Source organism: Equus przewalskii, chromosome 7 (assembly GCF_037783145.1).
Source record: "Equus przewalskii isolate Varuska chromosome 7, EquPr2, whole genome shotgun sequence".
Taxonomy (NCBI): Eukaryota; Metazoa; Chordata; class Mammalia; order Perissodactyla; family Equidae; genus Equus; species Equus przewalskii.
The window spans coordinates 21635787-21661377 of NC_091837.1; the positions used below are offsets into that span (position 1 = coordinate 21635787).

General features: G+C 36.3%; 1 protein-coding gene across 34 annotated transcripts in view; it reads left to right on the forward strand.

Annotated features, from left to right (window-relative positions):
* TMEM116 (transmembrane protein 116) overlaps window positions 1-25591 on the forward strand; it is a 103559-nt gene that overhangs the window by 36318 nt on the left and 41650 nt on the right. For 26 of the 34 annotated variants that reach the window (XR_011542395.1, XR_011542392.1, XR_011542393.1 and 23 more), the window contains one exon: window positions 23091-23195. The exons of the other annotated variants lie outside the window; for them this stretch is intronic. Coding sequence is in view for 23 of the 26 variants with exons in the window: in XM_070628906.1 (XP_070485007.1) it covers window positions 23091-23195 (105 nt within the window). In the remaining 3 variants the exon portion in view is untranslated. The remainder of the gene's footprint in view (window positions 1-23090; window positions 23196-25591) is intronic. 34 annotated transcript variants of the gene reach the window in all.

Below are 25591 nucleotides of genomic sequence, written 5' to 3' on the forward strand. Positions count from 1 at the left end.
CTCATTTCTGGTAGTGGTAATTTATATATTTTCTCTTTTTTTCCTAGTCATCTAGCAAGAAATTTGTTTTCATTGATCTTCTCAATGAACCAGCTTTTGGTCTCATTGGTTTTTCTCTATTATTTTTCTGGTTTTTGTTTCTTTGATTTCCAATTTGATCTTTATTTTTTCCTGTATTCTGCTTAATTCAAATTTAATTTTATCTTCTTCTAGTTTCTTAAAATGGAAGTTGATGTCACTGATTTGAGATGCTTCTTCTTTTCTAACGTGTTTAGTGCTGTAAATTGCTCCCTAACTACTGCTTTGGCAACATCTCATAAATTCTAATATATTGTATTTTCATTTTATTTAGTTCAAATACTTTCTAATTTCTCTTTTGATCTTTAATTCATGAGTTATTTAGAAGTGTGTTGTTTAGTTTCCAAATATTTGAGGATTTCCCATAGATATTTCTGTTATTGATCATTGTTTCATCAGTCCCCAGACTGTTGATGGTAATGCCCTCGGTTGGGAATGCCTGTGATGCTCCCCCAGGCCACATCACTAGTAGCAAGCTCAACATACATTTCCCCACCTGGGCCCCTGTTTATGGCTGGGCCAGCTCTTGGGGTTCTTATTATGATCATAGGAAGCACTTCAGCAAGGAACTATCAGGGAACTTTGAGGAACAAAATTTATTACTCACAAGTCCTGGAGCATCCATAAGAATGCCCAAGAGCCACACAGTGAGGTCGTGGGCAGAGACAATGTGTGGACCTGGAGCTCTGTCTTTATTAGGGTTTGAGGGTGGACTGTCTAGGGAATTGAGGGTTCACTCTTTATTGGCCAATTTAAAAGCATAAGAGCAGGAATTAGGGCAAGGGAAGAGAGAAGCAGGGTTAATTAGTGGTCAGTTAATCTGGGTTACCCAGAGCTTTCTGAAAGAGGGATCTTCATGAGTGGGAATGGGTTAAGTCCTTATCTGGTTGTTTTGCTAGTAGTAGCTGTGTCATACAGCTGGCAAGATATTTGAGAGAGAGATCTTTTGAAATGGATGCCTCGGCAATGAAAAGGCTTAACGTCAGGTAATTACACAACAATGATGTAATTTGTTTCCAGTGCCATCAAAAAACATACTTTGTATGACTTTAATCCTTTTGAAATTATTAAGACTTATTTTATAACCCAGAATATGATTCATCTTGATAGAAGTTCTGTATGCAGTTGAAAAGGATGTGTATTCTGCTCTTCTTAGATGGAATGTTCTATAAATGTTGATCTTGTTAAGTTGGTTGATAGTGTTCAAGTCTACTAAATTCTTGCTAATTTTCTATCTACTTAAAAGTATTCATTAGTGAGTGAGAGATATATTGATATCTCCAACAACAATTGTAGATTTATCAGTTTCTCTGTATGGTTCTATTAGTTTTTCCTTCCTGTATTTTGAAGTTCTGTTATAAGAGGCATAAAAGTTTAGGATTTAAAAAAGTTATTTTATTGTCAATTGGCTTATAATGTATAAATTTCAGGTGTACAGTATTATATTTCAGTTTCTATACAGATTGCATTGTGTTCACCACCAACAGTCTAGTTTTTATCCTGTAACCATACGTATGTGCCTCTTTACTCCTTTTGCCCTCTCCCCCACCCCCTTCCCCTCTAGTCATCACCAGTCTGTTCACCTTATCTATCTATGTGTTTGTTTATCTTCCACATTTGAGTGAAATCGTACTGTGTTTGTCTTTCTCTGTCTGGCTTATTTCACGTAGCGTAATACCCTCAAGTTCCATCCATGTTGTCATAAATGGCATGATTTTGCCTTTTTTATCGCTAGCTGGTATCCCATTGTGTATATATACCATATCTTCTTTATCCATTCATCCATTGATGGGAACTTGGGTTGCTTCCACATCTTGGCTATTGTGAATAATGCTGTGATGAACATAGGGGGCCACGTATCTTTTTGAATTATTCATTTCATGTTCTTTGGATGAATATCCAGTAGTGGAATAGCTGGATCATATGATATTTCTGTTTTTAATATTTTTTTTAAGAAATCTCCATTCTGTTTTCTGTAGTGGCTGCAACAGTTTGCATTCCCACCAGCAGTGTATGAGGGTTCCCTTTTCTCCACATCCTCTCTAACACTTATTATTTCTTGTCTTGTTAGTTAAAGCCATTCTGACAGGTGTAAGGTGATACCTCATTGTAGTTTTGATTTGCATTTCTCTAATAATTAGTGATGCTGAACATCTTTTCATGTGCCTGTTAGCCATGTGTATATCTTCTTTGGAAAAATGTCTGTTCATTGATTGGGTCGTTCATTTTGTTGTTGTTGAGTTGTATGAGTTCTCTGTACATTTTGGATATTAAACCTTGTCAGATATATGATTTGCAAATATTTTCTCCCAGTTGGTGAGTTGTCTTTTTGTTTTGTTCATGGTTTCCTTTGCCTTGCAGAAGCTTTTTAGTCTGGTATAGTCCCATTTGTTTATTTATTTATTTATTTTTAGAGATTGGCCCTGAGCTAATATCTGTTGCCAATCTTCCTCATTTTTTTCCTTCTCTCCAAAGCCCCCCAGTACATAGTTGTATATTCTAGTTGTAGGTCCTTCTGGTTCTGCTATGTGGGATGCCACCTCAGCATGGCTTGATGAGTGGTGCTAGGTCCGCACCCTGGATCCGAACCAGTGAAACCCTGGGCTACTGAAGCAGAGCCTACAAACTTAACCACTTGGCCATAGGGCCAGCCCCTGCTTTATTTTTTTTGTTTCCCTTGCCTGAGTAGACATGGTATTCAAAAAGGTACTGCTAAGACCAATATCAAAGAGTGTACTGCCCTATATTTTCTTCTGGGAGTTTTATAGTTTCCAGTCTTACATTCAAGTCTTTAATCCATTTTGAGTTAATTTTGTGTATGGTGTAAGATAATGGTCTATTCTCATTCCGTTGCATGTCGTTGTCCAGTTTTCCCAACACTATTCATTGAAGAGACTTTCCTTTCTCCATTGTGTGTTCTTGGCTCCTTTGTTGAAGATTAGCTGTCCATAGATGTGTGGTTTTATTTCTGGGCTCTCAATTCTATAGCATTGATCTGTGTGTCTGTTTTTCTGCCAGTACCATGCTTTTTTGATTATTATAGCTTTGTAATATATTTTGAAGTCAGGGATTATGATACCTCCAGCTTTGTTGTTTTTTCTCAGGATTGCTTTGGCTATTTGGAGTTGTTTGTCCCTCCATATAAATTTTACTTTGTTCTATTTCTGTGAAGAATGTCCTTGGGATTCTGATTGGGATTGCATTGACTCTGTAGATTGCTTTAGGTAATATGGACATTTTAATTATGTTTATTCTTCCAATCCATGAGCATGGAATATCTTTCCATTTCTTTTTGTCTTCTTCGATTTTTTTCACTAATGTCTTATAGTTTTCAGTGTATAGGTCTTTCACCTCCTTGGTTAAATTTATCCCTAGGTATTTTACTTGTTTTGTTATCTTTATAAATGGGATTATATTTTTGAGTTCTCTTTGTGCTAGTTTGTTATTAATGTATAGAAATGCAACTGATTTTTGTATGTTGATTTTGTACCCTTCAAGTTTACTGTATTCATTAATTATTTCTAATAGTTTTTTGGTGGATTCTTTAGGGTTTTCTATATATAGAATCATGTCATCTGCAAATAGAGTTTTACTTCTTCCTTTCCAATTTGGATCCCTTTTATTTCTTTTTCTTGCCTAATTGCTCTGGCTAAACTTCCAGTGCTATGTTAAATAAGAGTGGCGTGAACAGGCATCCTTGTCTTATTACTGTTCTCAGAGGAACAGCTTTCAGTTTTTCACTGTTGAGTATGATGTTGTCTGTGGGTTTGTCGTATATGGCCTTTATTATGTTGAGGTACATTCCTTCTATACCCCGCCTTTTTTGGGGCAGGGGGTGAGGAGGATTTGCCCCGAGCTAACATTCATTGCCAATCTTCCTCTTTTTTTGCTTGAAGAAGTTTAGCCCTGAGCTAACATCTGTGCCAGTCTTCCTCTATTTTGTGTATGGGATACCTCCACAGCAAGCATGTCTGATGAGTGGAGTAGTTCTGTGGCTGGGATCCAAACCTGCAAACCTGGGCCACTGAAGCAGAGCATGCAGAACTTTAACCACTCAGCCATGGGGCAGGCCCTTATACCAATTTTTTTTAGAGTTTTTATTATAAATGGATGTTGGATTTTGTCAGATGCTTTCTCTGCATCTATTGAGACGATAATGTGATTTTTATTCCTCATTTTGTTAATATAGTGTGTCACATTGATTGATTTGCAGATGTTGAACCATTCCTGCGTCTTTGGAACAAATCTCATTTGATCATTATGTATGATCCTTTTAATGTATTGTTGTATTTGATTTGCTAATATTTTTTGAGGATTTTTACATCTATATTCATCAGCAATGTTGGCCTGTAATTTTCCTTTCTTGTGTCTGGTTTTGGTGTCAGCATAATATTGGCCCTATAAAATGAGTTAGGAAGCATCCTGTCCTCTTCAATTTTTCAGAAGAGTTTGAGAAGGATAGATATTAAATCTTCTTTGAATATTTGGTAGAATTCTCCAGAGAATCTATCTGGTCCTGGACTTTTGTTTTTTGGGGAGGTTTTTGATTACTGTTTCAATCTCTTTACAAGCGATTGGTCTATTTAGATTCCTTCTTTCTTCTTGATTTAGTTTTGGGAGGGTGTGAGTCTAACAACATATCCATTTCTTCTAGGTTATCCAATTTGTTGACATATAGCTTTTCATAGTATTCTCTTATAATCCTTTGTATTTATGTCGTGTCCATTTTAATTTCTCCACTTTCATTTCTGATTTTATTTATTTGAGTCTTTTCTCTTTGTTTCCTAGTGAGTCTGGCTAAGGGTTTGTCAATTTTGTTTATCTTCTCAAAGAACTAGCTCTTAGTTTCATTGATCCTTTCTGTTGCTTTTTAGTGTCTATTATTTTTTGTTTCCTCTCTAATTTTTATTATTTCCCTTGTTCTACTGGCTTTGGACTCTTTGTCCTTTTTTTTTCTAGTTCTTTTAGGTATTACATAAGATTGTTTATTTGAAATTTTTCTTGTTTTTTGAGGTAGGCCTATATTGCTATAAACTTTCCTCTTGGTACTGCTTTTGCTGCATCCCTTAAGTTTGGGTATGTTGTGTTTTCATTTTCATTTGTCTCCAGGTAACTTTTGATTTCTCTTGTGATTTCTTTATTGATCCAATAGTTTTTCAGTAGCGTTTTGTTTAGTTGCCACATATTTGTGACTTTCAGCTTTTTTCTTGTAGTTGATTTCTAGTTTCATACCATTGTGTTTGGAAAAGATGCTTGATATGATATAATCTTCCTAAATGTATTGAGGCTTGCTTTGTTTCCCAACATATGGTCTATCTTTGAGAATTTTCCATGTGCACTTGGGAAGAATGTGTATTCTGCTGTTTTTGGATGGAATGTTCTATAGCTATCTATGAAGTCCATCTGGTCTAATGTTTCATTTAAGGCCACTGTTTCCTTTTGACTTTCTGGATGATCTAGCTATTGAGATAAGTGGGGTGTTAATGTCCCCTACTATTATTGTATTTCTGTCAATTTCTCCCTTTAGGTCTGTTAACAGCTGCTTTATATACTTTGGTACTCCTGTGTATTATGACATAATTAGTATTATGTCTTCTGAAATTTAAGGTTTTTTTAACTTTTTTTTTTTGAGGAAGATTAGCCATGAGCTGACTACTGCCACTCCTCCACTTTTTGCTGAGGAAGCCTGGCCCTGAGCTAACATCCATGCCCATCTTCCTCTACTTTATATGTGGGATGCCTACCACAACGTGGTGTGCCAGGTGGTGCCATGTCCGCACCCGAGATCCAAACCGGTGAACCCCAGGCTGCTGAGAAGCAGAACACGTGAACTTAACCGCTGCACCACTGGGCCAGCCCCTGAAATATAAGATTTTTATGCCTTCTTCATTAAGTAAACCAGTCATCATTATGAAGTGACTTTCTTTATTCTTGGTAATAGTCTTTGCTCTGAAATCTACTGATATTTAATAGCTATTTAAACTTTTGTTTGATTATCATTATTGTGGTACATCTTTTTACTTCCTTTTAATTGTAACTTATTTTGTGTATTTATATTTAAAGTGCATTTCTTTTAGACAGAATATAGTTAGGTCTTCCTATTTTATCCAGTCTGACAATCTCTGCCTTTTTTTGTGGTGTTTAGACCACTTACATTTAATTTGATTGTGTTGTTATGTTTTAATCTATCATTTTGCTATTTGTTTTCTATTTGTTCTATCTGTCCTTTGTTCCCTTTTCCTTGTTTTTCTGCCTTCTTTTTGATTAGGATACTATGTTTTATTATTACCTTCTATCTCTTTTGTTGGTTTGTTAGCTAAAACTTTTCATTATGTTACTTTAGTGGTCATGTTACAGGATTCATAGTATACATTTTAACTTATCATAGTTTAACTTCACATGATATCATGTGTCTTCACATATAGGATGAGAATCTCAGAATAGAATACTTCCAGTTCTTGCCCCCTGGCCTTCATGCTATTGTTGTCATGTATTTTTCTTTTATATATATCATAAAGCCCATAATATATTGTTATAAGTTTTGCTCAGTTAATTACTATTAGAGAGATTTAAATAAGAAAAAAATATCTTTTATACTTACCATTTCCAGTGGTCCACATTCTTTTGTGTAGATCCAGATTTCTACATGGTATCATTTTTCTTCTGCCTGAAGCACAGTCTTTCACATTTCTTGTAGTATGGGTCTGCTTTTGTACGTTTGAAAATGTCTTTATTTCACCTTTGTTTTTGAGAGTTTATTTGCTGGGTATAGAATGCTAGATTGATAAAATTTCAGTAGTTAAAGATTTTGCTCCACTGTCTTTTTGCTTACATTGTTTCCATTAAGAACTCTAATATCCTTATCTGTATTCCTCTGTACATATCCTTTTTCCTCTGGCTGCTTTTAAGATTTTTCTCTTAAAAATGAACAGTTTGATTATGATGTTCTTGATGTTGTTTTCTTCATATTTCTTGTTCTTGGGATTAGTTGAGCTTTTGAATCTGTGAGTTTATAGTCTTTATCAAATTTGGAAAGTTTTTGTCTATTATTTCTTCAAATATTTTTTATGTTCCTCTCTTCCCCATGACTTCCATTCCTTTCAGACATCTTATTATCTACATATTAGGCTGCTTGAAGCTTTCCCACAGTTCAGTGATGGTTTTGTTCCATTTTGGGGTTCTTTTTTCTCTGTTTCTCATTTTGGATATTTTCTGTGGCTATCCCTTCAAGTTCACTAATCTTTTCTTCTGCATTGTCCAATCTGTGTATTTTTTATCTCATCCATTGTAGCTTTTATCTCTAGCAGTTCAATTTAGGTCTTAAAAAATATCTTCCATGTCTCTACTTAACTTATTAAAAATATTGAATACAATTATAATAACTGTTTTATTGTCTTTTACTGCCAATTCTAATATCTGTTTCAGTTCTGGTTGGGTTTCAGTTGATGGATTATTCTCCTTAGTATGGGTCATGTTTTCCTCCCTGTTTGCATCCAATCTTTTATTGGATGTCAGACATTGTGAATTGTATCTTTTTAGGTATTAGATATTTCTGTATTCCTGTAATCATTCTTGAATTTTATTCTTGGATACTGTTAAGTTAATTGGAAATAATTTGAATCTTTCAAGTCTCACTTTTATGATATTTTTGGTAGGACTGGAGCAATGCTCAGTCTCAGGCTAATTATTTTTCACTATTGAGGCAAGACCTTCCTCAGTATTCTACCCTCTGCCATGTTGAATTATCAGTTTTTTGGATCTTAGTGGTGGGAACAGGCACTATTCTTTGCCCTATGTGAACTCTAGATACTGTTCTCTCTAATTCTTTTTGATAGTTTTTTCCTCAGCTTTGGATAGTTCCCTTACACACATGCATCAATCAGTACTTAGCTGAATACTCCAGGAGGACCCTCTGCAAATATTTAGGGTTCTCTGAGAAGCTCTTTCCTCTCCAACACTCTGTGTTATGAATTCTAGCTGCCTTAGTCTCCCTGGATTGTTAGCTTTGCTCCTCAACTCAGAGTCTGCCAGGCTTTGCCTCAGTTTCCCTTTCCTATACTGCAGCATGAAAACTCTCTCTAGGAAGTAAACTGAGGCAGTCATATGGCTCATCTTATCTTTCTCATGTTTCAGAGATCACTATCCTTTGTGGTCTGATGTCTAGTGTATTGGAAAACATTGTTTCATACGTTTTGTCAGTTTTTTTGGTCTATTTGCCAGGAAGGTAAATCCAGTTCTTGTTACTCCATCTTGGCCAGAAATAGAAGTCCCAGTTTGTTTTTGTTAGGTTGTAAAGTGTATTTTTTTAAACCATCTATGTGATAATCATTAGGCCAGGTATCACTGTGTCATTATTATAATATCAAATATTTTTATCGTAGCTTTTTGGTACAAATTTCATAAATGAAGCCCAGGGTCTGAGAATATGCTCAAAAAACTTCAGCCTTTGGATATTCAGGGTCAATTTGGAGATCTCAGGGGAATATATTATTTAAATAATTCTTAATAAATATCTAAATTATTGTTTAAAATAGAAAAATGTCCAGACTCTTCCAGATTAAAGTAAAAGTTTTAATATTCCCCATTGTCTTTCCTCCTGATAAATTCTTCGAGTTTGGAGGAAAAAAATACTATTTAACTTGGCTCTTTTCTTTAAATTGAGGCCCACAATTCAGATGAAATAGTTCAACTGGTCCATTTATTCAACTTTAGGAGAGTAACGATAGTAGAGAATGAAATAAACCTAGCGTTAGGAGACCTGGATTCTCGTTTTACTTTTGCTGTTAAAAATCTATATGACTTTGAAGAAGTCATGTGATCTTTATTTTGAATTTTTTTTCTGTAAAATGAAATCATTATTGCTGGTCTAATCTACTTCATAAAAAATTTTTGAAATATTAAATAGGATGTCTGTACACATATTTTGTAAAATTAAAGGTTCTATATGAACATATGATGTTTTTATGGATTTCTCTGTTTGTGCAAGGAAATCAAGATCATCAAACTAAGTACTCTACCGAGGATGGTTGCCTCTTCCCAATCCTGAAAGTGGATTCAGTTTATTATCCAGTTTGGAAAGGTTTCAGAACCTTGTTTTGGATAGTTTCCTATGGAGAGAGATTTTTGATAAGAAGAAACTTCTCTCTGACAAGACAGGTTGACTATGCTGATCTGTCAAGGCACTATAGCCTTTTCTCCCAAAATTGGTTTGGAAGTGTCCTAGATGTTTTGGCTAGATGTAGGAAACCCAGAGCTGGTCATGGAGGAGACTTCACTCGGTACAGCCTCAGCACCCTCATGCCACTTCATTGAGCTGGAGCAGACGAAGCCAATTATTTACCAAAGCTTGCAGGCCCAAGATAGTCTATGAGAAGAGAAAATATGCTTCAACTATATAAGCCATCAGAAGAAAAATAGTAGATAGTGCCCCTAACCAGAGATTAGGAGATCTTGGTCAATCCAAAATCAGAACTGCGTTTCATGTAGTTCCATGCTTCTTTTAAGATTTAAGGTACTAAGCACCCAGCAAGACCCTTCTTGTCTCTGAATTCTCTTTTTAAAACTGAATAGTACCAAAGCGTGAGACATTCCAAGTCTGGCCTTAAATATAGTTTCCACCAGCTGTAAGTAAACAGGCAGAGCCATTTTCTTATGTAGCCAGTATTGGTCTTCTGATAATCTATTACTGTTGACCTATTTAACTTGACAGCACACCCAGGCATCAGTTTTACAGAATCAAAGTTTCCTAGAGTTCGTTTTTAAGTTCCTGAAGATATCACCTTAAGTCTGGTATCACAGTTAAGTTTCTCCTTAGACAAATTAGAATGAGAATATTCTAAGTACTTCTTTAGAGCCTAACCTTCACCTTTACCCCCATTTAGTTAGTATGAATTGTTTAAGAAATACTTTCTATTTTCTCTCACATTAGAGCTGGGAATTAGATGTTACAATTGATCCTTCTGTTATTCCATTAAAAAGCTAAAGGAAAACTGTTTCTTTACTCACAACACTTCTGATACCAATGTGTTGTTCCCACACCAACCAATTCCTCAACTCTCTGACATCAACTGGGTGTCCTACAATTCAAGTCTGATGCTAACTATCCAGAGTTAGCACAGATCCTGCAGGTTAAGGGCTCAGTCCCACAAGACTGCCCCCTGTTTCAGAGGCCAATTGCAAGTAGTGGGTCCCCAGGTGACCCACACTTCTGTCAGACTTGGCTACAAATTGGGGCTTCCCATGACCCCCCTCCTATAATTTGATATAGTGGCTCACAGAACTCAGAGAAATACTTACTTACATTTACCAGTTTATATAAAGGCTATAATCAGACTACAGATGAACAGCCAGATGAAGAGATACATAGGGAAATGTCCAAAAAGATCCTGAGCCCAGGAGTTTCTGTCCCCGTGAAGTTGGGGTGTGCCACACTTCTGGCACCTGGATGTGTTCACCAACCTAGAAGCTCTCCAAATCCCATAGTTCAGAGACTTTTATGGAGGCTTCATCATTTAGGTGTGATCAGTTGTTAATCTCTAGCCCCTGTCCCCTCTCTGGGGGATACGGGGTGGGGCTGAAAGTTCCAAGGTTCTGGTCATGGCTTGATCTTTCTGGTGACCAGTCCCCATCTTGAAACTATCCAGAAGCCCACCAAGAATCACCTCATTAGAACAAAAGATGCTCCTGTCACTCAGGAAACTCCAAGGGATTTAGGAGCTCTGTGTAAGATGCTATCACTCCCATCACTCTTGAAATTCCAAGAGTTTTAGGAGCTTTGTATCAAGAACCAAGGGCAGAGAACAAATAAATATTTCTTATTATGTCACAAAAGCAAACTCAGACTTGACTCTTTTCCTTCTCTCCATGTTACTGGAACATTTCCATTTTTAAAAACTTTTCTATTTTAAAAAATTTGGGGGGCCGGCCCGTGACCGAGAAGTTAAGTTCGCACAGCGCACTTGAGCAGCACAGGGTTTTCCTGGTTCGGATCCTGGGCGCAGGCCTAGCACCGCTCATCAGACCATGCTGAGGTGGCGTCCCACGTAGCAAAAGCAGAAGGACCTACAATTAGAATAAACAACTATGTACTGGGGGGACTTTGGGGAGAAGAAGGAAGAAGTGGTATGTATAACTTATAAAACTCATACACGTTCTTGATAAAAATCAAAATAGTAAAGAGGGGCATACAAATGAAAAGTAAAAGTTCACCTCCCTTTCCTGCCCCCAACTTTCACAGTTTGATCAGTTTAGGTTAAATGTCTCTACTTTTCAAAATTCTCCACTAGCTGGTTCTTGAGAAAAAAGTTGGGAGTGGGAGGAGGTGGGGCATTCCTTGTTTTCACAAGCAGATAAAGAGGTCCTAGATTTTCTGAGAGTCACAATAAAGCAAGAGAGCCAGTTACCTGATCTAAACAAACAAGATATCCAAGTTTCTAAATCTAGGTTTCAGTTCCGGTCTTTGAGCAGGGAGACCCTTTTAGAAAAAATCTTTTTGAAAACTGGTACCAGGATTTTTAGAACATAGTTTGCAGTTGTTAATCATTTTCACTGAAGCAGAATGAAAGAAAATGGGCTTAAGCAGTAGTGGGAAAGAATTTAGTTTGAGTAGAAACCTTGAGGATTGTTGTGACTGGAATAAATCATCATGGTCACTTTGGTGTTTCCCTATCAAATGTGTCCATAATTTTCATCTGTGTAAAATAGATTTGCTATTTTTATGTGAAGGCCAGGTGATACACTAGATAAGTGGTTCAGTGGTTCCTAGACTTTGGAATTTACAAATGTTAGGTAAAACAAAAAATAAATAAAAATAAAAATAGTGGGAGTTGTCATGGTGTTGCTAATTTTATATTTTGCTAAGTTAAGAACACTTTAAAAACAACAACTATCTAATTTTATAAAAGGAATAACATTGATAGTAAAAAAAACCAGGTAAAATATAATCTCAGAATAAGGGATGATTTCTTTAAATTAGTGATATTAGCCATGTGAAAACTTAACTACATTGCCTAAATTTTTCTCAATATTTCTTAGACCAGTGACCATTTTGTCAGGGATCAGCACTAATTTCTGAACCAGCATTTGGAAATTATTGTATTGAGTGGGCTTTCAAAGTCCTTTCCAGGTTTAGGATGCTAAGACTTCAGGACACATGAATATTTTTCTGTTTTGAGCTTTTTCTTCTTCTACTGGAGTGGGTATGGGATGCAAATTAGAACCAGGCTTATGCATCTCTTATAACTTTATTATGTGCCTGCAGTTGTTGAGTGCCTGCCTGGTTCGGATAATGAAAAGAGTTTTGTAGGAAACCCAGAGCTGATCAGGAGGGAGAACTGGCTCAGTATAGCTGGGGCATCCTTATGCCACTTCGCTGAACTGGAACAGAAGAAATCAATCACTTACCAAGAGCTAGTGTTTTGTTCTGGAACTTACCTGAGAAGCAAAGTAAGTTTGAGAGCCATCAGAAATAATTTCAGTCTTTGAATAATAAGTTAAGATGTGGGGTTTCCAAGTACTGTTTCCAAGTACAAGTACTACTTCTTTTATGAACTCAGCTAACCAATAAACAGGTGTTACAGTGCCAGAATAACAGTTGCATCAGAAGGCTTTGTCTAGACTACAGCATCTGGCTCTGAAAGATGATATCTGATCCGTGGTCTTCTATTCTATTAGAGGACTAGCTCTGCACTGAGTGGATTAATTTGGTTGTATATGATGGTCCCCCAGATCGGTCTTGGGATCAGGAACAAATTCCATGCTTTTCCCAAAAGGGTCTGGGAGTATTACTGTGCTAATATTTCTGTTTACCAGAGATAATTGCTGTGGAGAAACAGGAAGAGGGGAAACTGACAGTGCCAGACACTGTCCCAGTCAGCCTCTCTATTTCCTCTTGGCTATTCTAGTGTTTATTTTGACACAGGTTGAAGTGTCAGCAGTCATCTTTTCTTAGTGAACGAACTCAGTTTCATTTCCTGAAAAAATGTGCTAGTCAGGTACTTTAGAGATACCAGTTTGAATTGCAAATGACGTGAAGTTTGTTGCTTGGAGTTAAATCATACAGTTTGGAGTCAAAGAGACCTAGGTTCATATCCCTGCTCTGGCACCTATTAGCTATAATATTTTAAAGCAAGTTAACTTCTCTAAGTCTTAATTTCCCCATGTAAAATAGGAATAATGATAGGATTCTTAGGGTTGTTGTGAAGATTAAATTAGATAAATGGAATGTGCTTGCCCTTACTGTAAACTGTTGTTCTTATTATCATTGTTTTTGGAGGTAAAATCCTCCAAGGAGGTAGGATCTTTGCCTACCTCCTTAAGAACAGAATTCACTTGCAGGCCTTTCATTTCCTCCACATACTTATTGATCCATTACTTTCTAAATTTGCCTGGCAATAGAAAGCAAGATCTATTAAAAAATATTCTCTCATCTAGGATTAGATTTCACGATCTTTGCTTGTTAATATCTCTCACTACTTCTCTGACCTCTTGGACTTAGCCTGCCTAAATCCAAGGTCTAAATTTTACAGTGGCTGGGAGTTTATATAACATTATTATTACAATTTTTGGAGTCTTCTAATGTTTTAAATATAATAGGAGTTCAAATAAACTTTTGCTAGTTGATAGCTGATCTCCCTGGATTTAATCTTATGTTTAGAGGCACTGGGCCCTTCTATATGGGTAGATATCCGATCCTAACCCCCTAAGCTAGAGCTTTTACCTCTTTTAGCCATAATGTACTAACCAACATTTGATTAATGCCGTGATCTGTGACAGAACAGATTTGTGTCATGACCAACCCCCTTTGTTAGAAGTACTCTTAACGACAACAACAAAAATCTCTTGTACCCTAGGTCCATGTAACAGAAGTAGCTTTACCTGTCATCCTAAGTGTTTGGGGACATCTAGAGTCTTCTTTAGAGTGAAACTCTCTCATCCTGTTTTCTTTCTCTCAGCAAAGGGGTTCTGTCTACATAGAAGCAGGAATGAAGTTGTTCACAAAATCTCCTCTGAGAGTGCTTTTATACTTGATTATACTCTGTTTCTATTTTCTATAATAAGCTTGAGCTGTCGTCTTTTCAATACAATTTTACAAAAAAGTAGAAAACCACACGTTTGAGATAGTTTTCTGTATGTTCATCTTCTAAAGGAGTGAAATAAATAAGCTGTTGAGGTCTTATTTAGTTTCAGGATTCAATTTTTTAAAAAAGGTCTGGTTCAGGGCCAGCCCAGTGGCACAGTGGTTAAGTTCGCACGTTCTGCTTCTCGCTGGCCCAGGGTTCGCCAGTTCAGATCCCAGGTGTGGACATGGCACTGCCTGGCAAGCCATGCTGTGGTAGGTGTCCCACATATACAATAGAGGAAGATGGGCACGGAGGAAGATGGGCACGGATGTTAGCTCAGGGCCAGTCTTCCTCAGCAAAAAGAGGAGGATTATCAGCAGATGTTAGCTCAGGGCTAATCTTCCTCAAAAAAAAAAAAGACCTGGTTGAAAACCAGAACGGTGGAGTTACCTTGTTGGATCTGCTTTAGACTGGTGTAAGGGAGATTTTCGGCAAATAACTACTTACGTTAGTTTTTCATTAATTTAATAATAGAAGCAAAATAGTTTCTGCCACTTAACAGACCTTAAATAAGTCACTTTAAAAAACTAATTCACTTATAGTTTTGGTTTTCTTGTCACAAAAATAGGGTGAAATGTCAGCATATATGTAAAAGTACTTTTAAGTTATAAAGGATTATATAAATATAAAATTGAGTAGAAGGTTCTTGTTTGGCTCCTCTATTATAGATTATTCTTTATACATGGTAGCCATTCAATAAGTATTTGCCTCACTGGGATTTTAGGAGAATAAAGATGATGGATTTGATGAATCTTGAGATTCTCCAAAGAATACAAAGTAGTTAAAATGATAAATTTATACTTAATCACTTCTGTTTGATATGAAGAATGTTAACATTAATCATAATGGTCAGGCTTGTTAACAGTATCTCTCAGGCTTTAACAAATTTTTAGATCTGAAAACTACGAGAAACGTCAAATTTAGAATGTTTAATCTTTGTGTGTCTCCTGTGAGAGTGGAGGCATCTATCAGATGTAATGACATCCTAGTTCCCTCTACTGGACTTAAATGAAATTACCTATTGCTTCTTAAAACCTCTTTCCTTAGCATAGAATGGTCAGTCTCTTTAAGTGGCGACAAGAGGAGACAGGAAGACAAAGGAATCAGATAACATTTCAAATTTTACTGCCAAGTTTGGAGAACTATGTAATTTAGAGGACATTACAAGTGGACGTCCTTTTATTGGGCTTCTCAGGTATTGTATTTTTTTGCAAATTGAAGGTTTATGGCAGCCCTGCATCAAACAAGTCTTTAGGCACCATTTTCCCCCCATTGCATTTGAAGCCTGAAGATGTGACCGAATTGCTGCAATTTCATGATAAAACTTGAATGGATGAGGAGTTGCTTCCTATGGATGAGCAAAGATGAGATGGAATCTACTCCTGGTGAAGATGCTATGAAGATTGTTGAAGTGACAACAAAGGATTTAGAATACTACATAAATTTAGTTGCTAAAGCAGCAGGAGGGTTTGAGAGAATTGACTGCAATTTTGAAAGAAGTTCTACTGTGAGTAAAATGCTATCAAACAGCATCGCATGCTACAGAGAAATTGTTGGTGAAAGGAAGAGTCACTCAATGAGGCAAACTTCATTGTCTGGTTGCTACATTGTAGGAGGTTTTTTTGTTTTGGTTTTTTGGGGGTTTTTTTGAGGAAGATTACCCCTGAGCTAACTGCTGCCAGTCCTCCTCTTTTTGCTGAGGAAGACTGGCCCTGAGCTAACATCCATGCCCATCTTCCTCCACTTTATATGTGGGACGCCTGCCACAGCATGGCTTTTGCCGAGCAGTGCCACGTCCGCACCTGGAATCCGAACCGGCGAACCCCGGGCCGCCGAGAAGCAGAACGTGCAAACTTAACCGCTGCGCCACCAGGCCAGCCCCGTAGGAGTTTTTTATATATTCTAAATAATAGACCTGTATCATGTCGACGAAAATAATCCATATCCAATCTATAAATGAAAATTTGGGTGAGTTTATTCTGAGCTTAAATCTGAGGATTATAACCCGGGAGAGTCTTTCCACAAAGGAACAGAGCACTCCAAAGAAGTGGGGGTATAAGGGTGGTTATATACCCTCAAAGAGGATGTTTCACATAGGATTGAAATGTCCCTTTTACAATAGTCGCGAGACTGCTCTGTCGGCACAGCGATTGATGGAAATAGCAGGTAGGTCTTCTGTCTCTGTGAACACAGCAGGGTGGCAGTCTGTTGTCTCCAGCTGGGTGGTCACAGGTGAGCTGGGAGGTGAGTGCAGCAATCAGTTCCTAGCCTAAGGAAAAATGCTAATGTCGGGGGGAAGTTGCATCTTTATCTCAAGGGCCTTTGTTCTGGCCAAAGGAAATGTCTAAGCAGATATGCAATGCGTGCTCAATAGCCAGTCAGGCCCTTTTGGAGGAAAAAAAAGAAGTCAGGCCGAATTAGGTTTATACCAAATGGCTTCCTCATATACTCCAATATATCCTATTGCTTGCCATTTTTATTTGTCAATCAGATACATGATTTGCAAATATTTTCTCCCATTCCTTAGATTGTCTTTGCACTTTCTTGATAATGTCTTTTGATGCACAGAAGTTTTTAAAAATAATTCATTGAGGTGCAATTCACATATAAAATTAACCATTTTAAAGTGAAGAGTTCAGTGGCATTCAGTACTTTCACGATGTTGTGCAACCACCGTATCCATCTAGTTCCAAAACATTTCTATCATTCCAAAGTAAAACCCCTTACTCATTAAGCAGTTTCTCCCCATCTTGCCTACCCTCAACACCTGGAAACCACCAATCTGAATTCAGTCTCTATGGCTATATCTATTCTGGATACTTTGTAATGAAAGAATCATTCAAAATATGAGCTTTTGTGCCTGGCCTTGTTCATTTAGCATAACGTTTTGAAGGGTCATCCACCTTGTAGCATGTATCAGTACTTCCTTCCTTTTTATGGCTGAATAATATTCCATTGTATGTATATATTACATTTTGTTTATCCATTCGTCTGTTTGTGGACATTTTAGCTGTTTCCACCTTTTGGCTGTTGTGCACAGTGCTTTTATGAACATGCATGTACATATAATTGTTTGAGTACTTGTTTTCAGTTATTTTTTAAAAATTATTTTATTGAGGTCGTATTGGTTTATAACATTGTGTAAATTTCAGGTGTACATTATTATATATCATTTTATGAATAGACTGCATCTTGCTCACCCCTAATAGTCTAGTTTTTATCTGTCACCATACATATGTGCCCCTTTACCCATTTCACCCTCCCCCCCACCCCATTCCTCTAGTTAACCACTGATCTGTTCTTATCTATGTGTTTGTTTATCTTCCACGTATGAGTGAAATCATACACTGTTTGTCTTTCTCTCTCTGGCTTATTTCGCTTAACAGCATACCCTCAACTTCCATCCATGTTGTCACAAGTGGCACAATTTTGTCTTTTTATGGCTGAGTAGTATTCCATTGTGTATATATACCACATATTCTTTATCCATTCATCAGTTGATGGGCACTTGGGTTGCTTCCATATCTTGGCTATTGTGAACAATGCTGCAGTGAACATAGGAGTAGCATAAATCTCTTTCTATTGTTGATTTCAAATTCTTTAGATAAATACTCAGTAGTGGAATAGCTGGATCATATGGTATTTCTACTTTTAATTTTTTTGAGAAATCTCCATACTGTTTTCCATAGTGGCTGCACCAGTTTATATTCCCACCAGCAGTGTATAAGGGTTCCCTTTTCTCCCCATCCTCTCAAACATTTGTTATTTTTTGTCTTGTTAATTATAGCTATTCTGATGGGTATAAGGTGATATCTCATTGTAATTTTGATTTTCACTTCCCTAATAATTAGGGGTGTCGAACATCTTTTCATGTGTCCATTGGCCATATGTATATCTTCTTTGGAAAAATACCTGTCATATCCTCTGTCCATTTTTTGATCAGGTTCTTCATTTTGTTATTGTTGTATGAGTTCTTTATATAGTTTGGAAATTTACCCTTGTCAGATATATGATTTGCAAATATTTTCTCCCAGGTGGTGGGTTGTCTTTTCATTTCATTCATGGTTTTCTTTGCCTTGCAGAAGCTGTTCAGTCTGATGTAGTTCCATTTGTTTATTTTTTTTCTTTTGTTTCACTTGCCTAAGTAGACATAGTATTCGAAAAGGTACTGCAAAGACCAATGTCAGAGTGTGTACTGCCTATATTTTCTTCTAGGATTTTTATGGTTTCAGGTCTTACATTCAAGTCTTTAATCCATTTTGAGTTATTTTTGTGTATGATGAAAAATAATGGTCTACTTTCATTCCTTTGCATGTGGCTGTCCAATTTTCCAAACACCATTTATTGAAGAGACTTTCCTTTCTCCATTGTGTGTTCTTAGCTCCTTTGTCAAAGGTTAGCTATTGATAGGTGTGTGGTTTTATCTCTGGGCTTTCAATTCTGTTCTATTGACCTATGTGTCTGTTTTTCTGCCAGTACCATGCTGTTTTGAGTACTGTAGCTTCATAGTATATTTTGAAGTCAAGGATTGTGATGCCTTCAACTTTGTGGTTTTTTCTCAGGATTGCTTCAGCTGTTCAGAGTCTTTTGTTGTTCCATATCACTTTTAGGATTCTTTGTTCTATTTCCATGAAGAATGTCATCAGGTTTCTGATAGGGATTGCATTGAATCTGTAGACTACTCTAGGTAATATGAACATTTTAATTATGTTTATTCTTCCATGAGCATGGAATATCTTTCCATTTCTTTATATTGTCTTCGATTTCTTTCAATAATGTCTTATAGTTTTCAGTGTGTAGGTCTTTCACCTACTTGATTAAATTTATTCCTAGATATTTTATTCTTTTTGTTGCTATTGTAAATGGGATTTTATTTGTGACTTCTCTAAATGTATAGAAATGCAACTTATTTTTGTGTGTTGATTTTGCAACTTTGCTTTAGTTGTTGATTATTTCTAATAGTTTTCTGGTGGATACATTAGGGTTTTCTATAGATAGAATCATTTCATCTGCAAACAGTGAGAGTTTCACTTCTTTCTTTACAATTTGGATTTCTTTTATTTCTTTTTCTTGCCTAATTGCTCTAGCCAAAACCTCCAGTACTATGTTTAGTAAGAGTGGTGATTGTGGGTACCCTTATCTTGTTCCTGAGGGATGGCTTTCAGTTTTTCACCGTTAAGTGTGATCTTGGCTGTGGGTTTGTCATATATGGCCTTTATTCTGTTGAGGCACTTTCCTTCTATACCCATTTTTTTTTGAGAGTTTTTATTATAAATGGATGTTGGATCTTGTCAAATCCTTTCTCTGCATCTATTGAGATAATCGTGTGATTTTTATTCCTTGTTTTGTTAATGTGGTGTATCACATTGATTGATTTGCAGATATTGAACCATCCATGCATCTTTGGAATAAATCCCACTTGACTGTGGTATATGATCCTTTTAATGTATCATTGTATTCAATTTGTTAATATTTTGTTGAGGATTTTGGCATCTTTGTTCATCAGTGATACTGGCCTGTAATTTTCCTTTTTTGTGTTGTCCTTGTCTGGTTTTGGTATCAGGATAATGTTGGACTCATAGGATGAGTTAGGAAGCATCCCATCTTCTTCAATTTTTTGGAATAGTTTAAGAAGGATAGGTATTAAATCTTCTGTAAATGTTTCACAGAGTTTTCCAGAGAAGCCATCTGGTTCTGTACATTTGTTTTTCGGGAGATTTTGATTACTGTTTCAATCTCTCTCTTAACTTGTGATTGGTCTATTCAGATTCCCTATTTCTTCTTGATTCAGTTTTGGGAGATTGTGTGATTTTAAGAATTTATCCATTTCTTCTAGGTTATCCAATTTGATGGCATGTAGTTTTTCATGGTATTCTCTTATAATACTTTGTATTTCTGTGGTATCTGTTGTAATTTCTCCTCTTTCATTTTCAATTTTACTTATTTGAGTCTTCCCTCTTTTTTTCTTGGTGAGTCTAGCTAAGAGTTTGTAAATTTTTTAATCTCCTCAAAGAACCAGCTCTTAGTTTCATTGATCCTTTCTATTGTTTTTTTTCTTAGTCTCTATTTCACTTATTTCTGCTCTAATTTTTATTATTTCTCCCCTTCTGCTGACTTTGGGTTTTGATTGTTCTTTTTCTAGCTCTTTTAGGTGTAGTTTTCTTGTTTATTGAGGTAGGCCTGTATTGCTATAAATTTTCCTTTTAGTACCACTTTTACTGCATCCCATAAGAGTCAGTTTGTTGTGTTTTCATTTTCATTTGTCTCCAGGTATTTTTTGATTTCTCCTTTGATTTTGTCATTAACCTAATTGTTGTTCAGTAGCATGTTGTTTAGTCTCCACATATTTGTGATTTTCCTACCTTTTTTCTTGTAGTTGATTTCTAGTTTCATAGCATTGTGGTGAGAAAAGATGCTTGATATGATATCAATCTTCTTAAGTTTATTGAGGCTTGCCTTGTTTCCAAACACATAGTCTATCTTTGAGAATGTTCCATGTACACTTGAGAAGAATGTGTGTTCTGCTGGTTTTGGATACAATGTTCTGTATATATCTATTAAGTCCATCTGGTCTACTGTTTCATTTAAGGCCATTGTTTCTTTGTTGACTTTCTGTCTGGATGATGTATCCATTGATGTAATTGGGGTGTTGAGGTCCCCTACTATTATTATGTTGCTGTCAGTTTCTCCCTTTAGGTCTGTTAATAGTTGCTTTATATACTTTGGTATTCCTGTTAGGTGTATATATATTCATAAGTGTTATGTCCTCTTGGTGGAATATCCCTTTTATCATTATATGCTGCCCCTCTTTGTCTCTCCTTATCTTTTTTATCTTGAAGTCTGCTTTGTCTGATATAAGTATGGCAACACTTGGTTTCTTTGCTTGCCATTTGCTTATCATCTTCCATCCCCTCACTTCAACCAAATGGCAAGCAAAAGAAAGCAAGTGTTTTTTCTCTGTGGGTATTTTAAAGATGTTTCTCATGTTTTCTGGTTTGCAGTGTTTCTGATAAGAAGTCTGCTGTCATTCTTATCTTTGTTCCTGTGTATGTAATGTGTCTTTTTACTCTGGATGCTTTTGGTGTTTTCTGTTTATCACTGATTTTAAGTAATTTGATTATGATGTACCTTGGTGTGTTTTCTTCATGTTTCTTATGCTTGGTTTTATTAAGCTTTTTGGATATGATGGGTTTATATTTTCATCAAATTTGGAAAAATTTTGGTTATTATTTCTTCCAATGTATTTTGTTTCTCCCTCCCTTCTGGAATTCCAATTCCGTGCATTAGCTTGCTTGATATTGTTACACAGCTCACTGAGGGTTTGTTCATTTTTTAAATAGTTTCTATTTCTGTGCCTTCAGTTTTACTAATCTTTTCTTTTGTGGTTTCTAATTTGCCATGTTTTTAATTTCGTATATTATATTTTTCATTTCTAGAATTTCAATTTGGGTCTTTTTTATGTCTTATGCTTTCCTCTACCTTCTTGGTCATATGGAGTATATTTGTAATCATTCCTTTAACATTTCTATCTACTAATTTTTATAATCTCTGTCATTACTGAGTTCATTTTTATTGATTAATTTTTCTCTTTTTTGTGGGTTGTATTTTCCTGCTTCTTTGGATGACATAATATTTTATTAGATTCCAAACATTGTAGATTTTACATTACTGAGTATTAGATTTTTTTTTAAAATATATTCCTTTAAGTTTGAGAGTTTTGTCTTAGATATAGTTAACTCTGAATCTATTTGATCCTTTCAAGGCTTGCTTATTTTTTGAAGCTTACTTTTAAGCTTTGGTTTGGGCAATCTTCCATGTATAGATTGGACTCATTAGTGAGGCAATATTACTCTTATAATTCTATCTTTTTATTCTACAGTACTGCCATTCCCGCCTAGGTATTAGGAAGTCTTTCCAACTCTGGCTGATGGGAACACAAACTTTTATTCTGAAGATTCCTTTGGAGATTGTTCCACCCACTCCTTTCTGGTGGTTCTTTCCCTGATCTTCATGGTTTTCTCTCCAACATGCATAGATTAATACTTAATCAAAGACTTGAGAGTACCTCTGCAAATCTCCAGAGCACTATATCTCTGTGTGACTACCTCTTCTCTGATAATCTGCTTCACAAATTTTAGCTGCCTTGGCCTCCCCAAACTCTGAACTCTGTTTCTGCAACTCACCAGGACAGCCTGTCTCTGTTTGGATTCCACCTCACTGCACTCACTTTTTCCAGCCAGTGAGCTGGGGCACTTGATGGGGTCAACTTGTTTGTTTGTTTTCTTTCAGGGATTGCATTCTGCACTGATTGTTATCCAGTGTTTGAAAACTGGGTGTTTTTATATATTTTGTCCAATTTTTAGTTTTTAAGGCTGAAAGGCACATTCTATTCCTATCTCATCAAAGATGGAAGCATAAATTTCTTCCCTTGGATTTTGTCCTGCTAGTTCCTTGCTATCTTGTCAGTTCTTTGATGCTTTTAAGGGTTTAAAAAATGCTTTATCCAGCATGTTTAGTTCTTTTGAATAGGAAGTTTGGTTCAAATAGCTTGGGCTGTAATTATTAGAAGTGGAAATCCTTATGATCTTTTCAATTAAAAAAATAGAAAAAGATTCTATGATATCTTCATAAAAGTGCGACAGTTGGTTGAGAGGAGGTGGATAATGCTGTGGTTCCTCTGAATAGTCAAAAGGATAAAATAAGGAAGCTGGGACATAGTTTAGGTAAGCCTGGGTAGAATTCCCAGGCTTGATCTGGTTTTTCATGGTATGGATACTACATGGTAAGTTACTAACAACTGAGAGGTAGGATTCCTATAGTAGAAAATAATGGAATAAATTGAAGGAAGTTAGAGTGGGACAGTTATGATGGGTTGTTTTAATTTTCACCTAGATATTCTACATTTCCTCATTTCTCTACACTGTCAATTACATCTGGTATTTATACAAAGAGCTGAGGATGAAACACAAGCTGCATGGACAGAGCACATTTCCACCGGTAAGTTTTATTTAGAGCTAATAGTTAAGAACAGTGTGCTAAAAGAAACCCATATATCCTTGAAAAACACTCTAAGCACTCATGGCTGGCTAGGTGAATTCATAGAGGTTAATAAAGAAAAAGAAAAACCATGTTCTCATAGAGTTTCCATTGTGTTAAAATAATTTCCTCTTCTCTCTTGCCACCAAAAAAAGTGCATCTGATTATAGGAAACATTATTTACAGTACTCCCATTCTTGCCTGGTTCCATTCAGTATGGGAAATCTTTCTTGGCTCCATGCCAATCCATCACTGTTGCTAGAGTAAAGAAAAGATCTTGGAGAAGAGTCAAGGAAAGTAGTCAGTCTGCTAATACAGGATTTGGGCTACAGATATTGGAAATGGAGAGTTTTTGTTCTTCTCTGCTATATTTCTCCAGTATGTGTGGGTAACTGATATTTGTTTGCAGAAGGGCAGACGAATTACTGTATGATTATCAGAAAACAAGACAAAACCAGGGAGCAGTTGTCTTACTTTCTTTGGTTTACAAAAAGTTTTGGGCACTGCCTAGCATTACAATTATAAAAGAGAGAAGAACACTAAGTCAGTACATCTGGATTCTTTTCTGTGAATGCATATTTTACATATTACATAATTCACCTATTTCAAGTGTACACTTCAATGGTTTTTAAATAAACTATCCAAATTGTACAGTTATCATCATAAATCAGTTTCAGAATGTTTTCTTCACCCTACTAGAATTCTTCATGCCTTTTACTGTTAATTCACTTCCCATCTCCTGCACTAGGCAGCCACTAATCTACTTTCTGTCTCCACAGATTTTCTTTTTTTTGAACATTTCATATAGATGGAATCATACAATGTATAGTCTCTTGGGTCTGGTTTATTTCACTTAGCAGAATGCTTTAGAAGTTTATCCATTATAGCATGTATAAGTAATTCATTCCTTTTTATTGCTGAATAGTATTCTGTTGTTTAGTACTTTATACTAGGACTAGTTTCTTATTTCTGATTCCTTCAGTATATCACTATATCACTGAGCGATCTTGGCAGAGGACATTTTTATGATGTTAGAAATTTTCATTTCTTTAAATGTCTTTATATGTTTTAGTCGTCTTATAGACATCCAGTCTTCTTATTTCTGCAGTATTCATTTTGTTGTGGTTTTTTGAAGGGGAATTTTTATTTAAGGGCACCATGGAACAAATTAATCTGGAAAGCCTGCCAACATACCTTTCCCTACAGCCTACAGATCAGTTCTAGAACAAATGAAAGTGGTATACTGTCACACAATGATGAAACTCAATAAATATTTGTTGAGTGAATAAATGATACTATAGCATTGTGAAAAGAGCATTTGAAGGTGAATCAAGAGATCTGTCTTCTAGACCCAGTTCTTTAATTAATTTATTAATTTATTTATTTTAAAGATTGACACCTGAGTTAACATCTGGTTGCCAGTTTTCTTCCTTTCTTTTCCTTCTTCTCCCCAAAGCTCCCGAGTACATAGTTGTATATTCTAGTTGTAGGTCCTTCTGGTTGTGCTTTGTGGAACGCCTCCTCAGCATGGCTTGACAAGCAGTGCCATGTCCGCGCCAGGATCCAAACTGGCAAAACCCTGGGCTGCCATAGTGGAGCACACGAACTTAACCACTCAGCCATGGGGCCAGCCTCTAGACCCAGTTCTGTCATTTATCTCCTGTGTGACCTTGGCACATCATCTCCCTTTCTTGGGCCTTAATTTTTCATCATAAAATGAAGTTTTGGTCTGTGTGATCTTTAACGTCCCTTCAAGCTCTAAAATGCTATGATACTCTTGAATCCTCATCTGACTGACTTCTTAAGAAGATATTCTTCTTGCTTTTTTTCTAGCCTTGTTCTAGATACATACTGTTGGAGAAGGGGAGGGGCATAGAATGCTTTTAAAGCTTTTCTGTCGCCTTTTTTTTAAAAAAAAAGATTTTATTTTTCCTTTTTCTTCCCAAAGCCCCCTAGTACATAGTTGTGTATCTTTAGTTGTGGGTCCTTCTAGTTGTGGCATGTGGGACACCGCCCCAGCATGGCCTGATGAGCGGTGCCATGTCCGCGCCTAGGATTTGAACCGGTGAAACCCCAGGCCGCCGAAGTGGAGTGCGCGAGCTTAACCATTCAGCCATGGGGCTGGCACCTTTTCTCTCCTTTTTTTTCCTTTTTTGCTTTAAGGAGAAAGGGCAGTGGGGAGATCGTTAAAAAATTAACGTGAAGAGACCTCTTAAACAGCATCCTGAACAAGATATTACACTCTATACAAGCAGTGTTCAATAGAACTTTTTGCAATCATCAAAATATTTTATGTACTGTCCAGTTCAGTAACCACTAACCGTATGTGGCTATTGAGTATTTGAAATGTGGCTGGC